At 34.1% G+C, this 6,062-nt stretch overlaps 1 protein-coding gene across 1 annotated transcript; it reads right to left on the bottom strand.

Moving 5' to 3' along the window:
- Positions 1 to 1,137: 1,137 nt before the first annotated feature.
- On the bottom strand, positions 1,138 to 2,192 carry LOC100633099 (putative nuclease HARBI1). The gene is made up of 2 exons (XM_003390130.1): positions 1,697 to 2,192; positions 1,138 to 1,640 (listed from the first exon to the last, which is right to left on the bottom strand). The coding sequence occupies exons 1-2, from the start codon at positions 2,190 to 2,192 to the stop codon at positions 1,138 to 1,140; spliced, it is 999 nt and encodes a 332-aa protein (XP_003390178.1).
- Between the last annotated feature and the right edge of the window lie 3,870 nt (positions 2,193 to 6,062).

Consider the following 6,062-nt stretch of genomic DNA (forward strand, 5'->3'; position numbering starts at 1 on the left):
AAGGAATGTCTACTATACTGATGACAAGTGAAATGAATACTATAGTCTTGACGTGAATCTTTGTTCAAGAAGCTCTATCTTCCCAGCTTCCTGTTGTCAAGTTCATACTATTACTAGTATTATAACATTACTTAATTGCTTTGTGTTTTTCAAATAAAATAATTCATTACACACTTGATATATGCAAGATTAATACCTTCTCTTAGCTAGAAACCTCCACTAAGTATTGCAATTTGATTCCAAGCATAGCTAGCCTAGCTAGGTGAAAAAATACTTGCTATTCCCAGTCTTGAGATCTGAGCATGCGCGACCACGCCCAAATTTTGGAGCACATGCTTCTTTAATTAACAAAATGGCAGCATGAGGTAAGCTGGTGCGATCCAACAGTCACAGTATCACTTCTTCCTTTCTTGGAGAATGATTCTAGGGGACTAGGACCTGCGCATACCCTTTTGGAGTAGAATGGTGTAATAATTAGCCTTCTATCACCAGGCAAGATTGATATATCGACCTACAACTGGATTGACAGGACTTTCCTGATGATGATGAAGATGAAAAAAGGTGGCTGAACAAAACGGCTGGTTTGCAGGTTTTTGATTTTTCTCCCAGACAAGGTCTAGAGCCACGCTAGTGGTACCATTGGAGTCCTCTGGTCAAGATAAGGTCCTCTAAGAAGTCTGGTAAGCATAGGAGCTCGTTTTCCAGGTATAGCAAGGCTGCAAAAGTCGTGGCAGCCATTTTGTTTTTGGGTGAATCCTACTTAGTAACGCTACCGCGTTACTAATACCAATAGGTCATCTCCGGTATTATTAAAACCTATAAGACAAGTAAAGAAGCGCAAAGTAGAACTAGATCCATTTGATATTGAAACATTGTCACAGCTAAAGAAGTCAAATGATGAATCAAAATCACATGATGAAGAATACACATTTGGAAGAAGTGTTGCTCTGACCCTGAAGAGGATAGAAGTGAAACAAAAGGCTCCGGCAAAGATTAGAATACAACAATTCTTTATGCTATTGAGTTTCCATAATTGTAACAAAAATGATGATGTTGTGTACTATTAATAAGAATCATTAAATTTTGTGACAATAAGAATAATAGATGAAGTTACTTTAATGTAATGTTTTCTTTCTGCTACGGTACAGAACCAGGTCTCAAGTTAAAGTAGTTCATAAATGAATCTCGCACTTCAGCAGCAGACTTTGAGTACAAGTTACTTCCAACGTGACGGACTGATTGAAGAGTATTACAATGACCCATCCAATCACCAGGGATGACATTACCTTGTGGGTCTTCTCTATCAATGTAGCCAACAGGACAGTAAAATCTCCCTGAAGTTGGGCAATGCATTTCAGAAATTGTAAGAAAATTTTGAAGTGCACATGCTGCCTGTGTTATTAAAGTAACTTTATGTGCTTTAGCAACAACAGGTCTCCTAAATATGCAGAACTTTGATGCTAGTATCCCAAAAGCATTTTCAATAACTCGTCTGGCTCTTAAAAGGCGGTAGTTGGAAATATGCTTATTTTCTGGTAGATAAGTGCCTGGATATGGCTTGAGCATTGAGTTCATCAAAGGAAAAGCAGAGTCGCCAATGAAGAAGTATGGCAACTTAGCACTTTGTCCAGAAATGACATCTGGTTCAGGCAAAAATAGAGAATCATTTTTAGAGCTTTTCCAAATGCTGAATTACTGAATATCCCACCGTCAATTTTTTTTCCATAATCACCAATATCTAATAAAAGAAAACAGTAGTTGTAGTAACAAACCGCCATCAATACAATGCTGTGTGTCCCCTTATAGTTGAAATATTGTGACGCAACATTTGGTGGTGCTTGCATTAAGATATGTTTGCCGTCCATAGCACCGATGCAGTGGGGAAAATTCCAAATATCAGCAAACCCTTCACTAATTTTTTTCCATTCGTCACTGCTTTTTGGTGGTTGTAAAAATTCAACAGATAGTGCCCTCCATAAAGCCTGACAAGTTTCTTCAATTATGTAGGAAACAGTAGAGTGACCTAGTCGATAACTAAACGATATTGTTTGCATGGAATCACCAGTAACTAAATATCTCAAAGTCACAGACAATCTTTCTTCTGCTGAGACAGGTTCTCTTAACTGAGTGGTTTTCCGTACTATAAAAGGTTTTACTCTACGTAGCAGATTATCAAACCTTGAAGAACTCATGTGAAAATATCGTTAAAAACTAAAATGGTCAACTAGTCTCATCTCCTTAATTAATGAGTGATATTCTCCAAAACTAGATCGACATCTAAATATCTCCCCTACCCATTTAGACTTGGTCGCCTTTTCATCAGCCTTTTCCTTCTTCGCAGAAATAACAATAATAATAACTTCTTTCTCATCATCCACTATTTAACTCCATATTACTATCAGGTCATGCCTTTTTATTTGAAGTATTAAATGTAACAACTAATGTCAATTACAAACATTAACGCAAGTTGTTAATTAAAGTTAATAACTAACGCTAACTCTGCAGTGTGAATCAGCCTTTACAGGGGCAAATAATGCTTTATTCTCATACCTAGCAATGTAGTAGCACTGAGGTAAAGATTGCGATCATTAGTTCCAATTATTCTAAGCTTGCAACTGCATAAAAAATACTCAAAATAGCAAACAAGAAGATTTGCCTACTTGTGGTATTATGACATTTTCTTGCAGTTGCATGCTTAAAGTAATGAGAACTAATGATCCCAATCTTTAAATCAGTGCTACTGCAAAGTTACGCATTAGAATAAAGCATTATTTACCCCTGTAAAGGAACGAATTAATCCATCAGTGCCCCCAATAATGTCACCTTTAGCCACACCCACTGACAAGAAGTAATATGGTAGGAAGAAAAAGGACATTTTTGAAAGGTCATATCTTTGTGAATAATTTTCTTCAACAATGAGTTGCCACACTTCATTAAAAAATTTAAGCAATCATATTAAGCCAAAAAATAAAGACATCAAAAAATAGTTTCTGTTACCCATTAAAAACACAACTTTTAAGCGTATAAATAGTTTTATGAGTAAGACAGCCATGCCAAATAGAATCAAGCATTTCAAAAAATGTTTGGTCTTCTTTTCGTTGCTCATTGATTGTTAGTTCATAATATTCTACGGTTTCCTCCATATCTGCATTCGCTGCTGAAAATCTAGTTGTTACTAGTTTGTTGCTAATTATATTAAATACTTGCCTACAATTAACTGGTGACAATTGTAAGGGCTCACCTACAAGTAAAATATTTTTGCACCTAAACCATTCATCAATTCCCAGTATATCTTCCAAGTGCATGTGTAAGTATGCTAGATTTAGATTTGATACCATTAATACCTCCTTTACTATTATTTATTTTAAATTGTTAAGTGTCATTATTATCCTTTCCTGAGCTTCTTTATTCAAAGCCCAATATCCAGCTGTCTTCCTTCATGCTCTATTGGTAGCAGAAATAATTTGTGTATTGTAATTGTGCTTTTCTATACCTGTTTCTGCCACAATAAAACAACATTTCACCTCTTTTCGGATGCCATATATCATCGACTAGGCACTTTCTTGCCTGTATTAAAAGCAATTGACCAGTTTCACCTACACCACTAATAAACATTCTTAGCCGTTTCATATGATCCAATCTAAGTAGTCAGGAAGACTCATTCTCTAATAAGTAGTCTTGAAAACTCCTTGTCTAATAAATCTTCATGTTCCTTGTGACTTATAAGATGACTCTTAATTTTATAAAAAATTCTGTTTTATCTACATTAAGCATTGCCTCCATTTGCTCTAATGTTAAAATTAGTACATTTATGTGTATGTCAGCAATATCAGCTACTGCTTGCATTATTTCATCATCTTCCTTGTTATCAAGAAGTTCTTCAGTGAAAATATTTTTATCCAATTACGTTCAGCTTCTTATAATTCCTGCAGTTTGGTGAAATGATTCTCATTACTACGTATAAATGCTTCTCTGTGATGCCTAAAGGATTATTTAATGTTTCTTGTTTCATTACGTGTGTGCTCTCATCTGTAAAAGGAGCAAATAAAAATATTACTGAATTTTTGAAATTTTTATTTTTGCTATACCAATTTTTACATTTTGATATTACATAACCTGGGTTCAGTGCATGGAACTGCCGTGAATAGGCTTTTGCAGAAGCAAGCTTATACTTTTTAAAAATCTTTTATGCAATTCTTGTTTTACTTCTGACCCTTTTACATTGATTTATATAGTATGCTCTGGCGTTTAATCTATTCTGATTCATAAAACCTTCCATTTGCTTTCTAACTTCATACTTTTTTATATGCCTTTGTTTATTGTTTGCCCCAATTAGGTTACTTCAACTTCCTTTTTTTGTAAGTAACACTAAAACAATTACATATATTAAAAGTAAGTACCTTGAATTCAAAAATGCAGAATAAAGACCATTACAATCTTTACTATTACCAAATCTAATGCTTAGCATTGTAAGAACTTATCTCAATATAATTTCCACTATGCAGCTGACAGTAAGATTTTCAAAATATAGTAGGAGCTGAAGAAAGGAACTTTCTTAAACTCTCTCTAAATTAAAAGAGATTTATAAATTTCTGTATGTAAATTATTATATACAACTATTAGCTCTTAAATAAACTGGTGATCTCTTGTTAACAAATAAATTAATATGTTAACATCACACATGTATCTCATGATTAGTGAAAATTATTTTTCACAAAAAAGTGTCCACTATGCTGAAGTAGTAAACTACTGGTATTCTGTCTAGGTAATTGTTTAATTTTAATATGGCCTTACCATTAAATGTGTCATTGTGTCATTTCTGTACAATTCACTTCATACATTTTAACTACAGGGTTCACTACTAATAAATTGTGCTTAAAGGTGCATTGTGCATTCACCATCCCCAACCAATTTTCACTCTGATAAGAAAAGTAATAGGTAACGGCATTGGTATAATTAATGATACTATGATTATCATTTGTTGTAGATAAGAGCCATCCTCACAGCAAATTCCAGAAAGAGAGGTTTGTGACGAATGTTGCTTCATGAATAGTGATTAATGATGATTAGTTTTTCCTCTCCAGCAACAACTGGCAAGGTGGAGGCAATCCCAAAAAATGAATCTCTGAGGAATAATGATTACTGAATCTAAAAAATTAGAAAAAGAAGTTAATATGAAAAAATTGAAAAATAGGAAACACTGGGATAAAATTTAGAAATTGTAGAGACAAGATAAGTAGTTGCAAACTAGTGTGGCTAGAATTTCTGCACCACTGCTTGAGGAATACTTCTTTTCTATTTTTTTAAATTCTTAAACTAACATTATAGTAAGATATTGTGGTCAGTCAATTATATTAATGCTTATCACATACTCATAAATTAAAACAGTGTCAAACCACAAACTCAGGTGATCAAATAACTTATACCAAATTCTTTTTCCGTCTTTTCTTTTATTTAACATGCCGGTGCACATCTTTCACTCAAGCAACATTTACCTATGTATAAACAAACTTAGGAGGTTTTGTCCCAGCTAATAAGTAGTCTGGCTGGTCCAGACCCTCTGCTACGCTGGAGGGTCAGGTGCAATGTCCCCTCCACTCTTGCTCTTACAGCAGAAATCTGCTATGTGACATAGAAGTCACCGTCATTAAGGTACAACGGGCTGAACGCACAATTTAGTTTTCGGAACACAAATTGTTTCCTTTATACTTTTTCTACAACATATAATTTTTTCAAATTTTTTCTCAATAGTGAGACGCAATAAACTTTACTTAACTTTTTAAAATGGTTGCAAACTGAGTAAAGAATTCTTGAACATGATGAGAGTACTTTAATTTTTAGTAATATGATTGTTTTTATAATACTATTTTCTATTGACGTATGTTCCATCACTTGGCAAAAGTTCTTCAAGTTTTGCAAAATGGGCTGCAATCTCTCATAGAGTTTTGTTCACTTTCAAACATCAGTGTATCACAAAAGCATTTACTGCATACTAACTTGATTGAGTGTTTGCCTTCATTACACCACGATTGCAAGCTTTACAGCTTCGTAGAGCCTGCATT

Source organism: Amphimedon queenslandica, unplaced genomic scaffold (genome assembly GCF_000090795.2).
Source record: "Amphimedon queenslandica unplaced genomic scaffold, v1.1 AMPQUscaffold_12766, whole genome shotgun sequence".
Taxonomy (NCBI): domain Eukaryota; kingdom Metazoa; phylum Porifera; class Demospongiae; order Haplosclerida; family Niphatidae; genus Amphimedon; species Amphimedon queenslandica.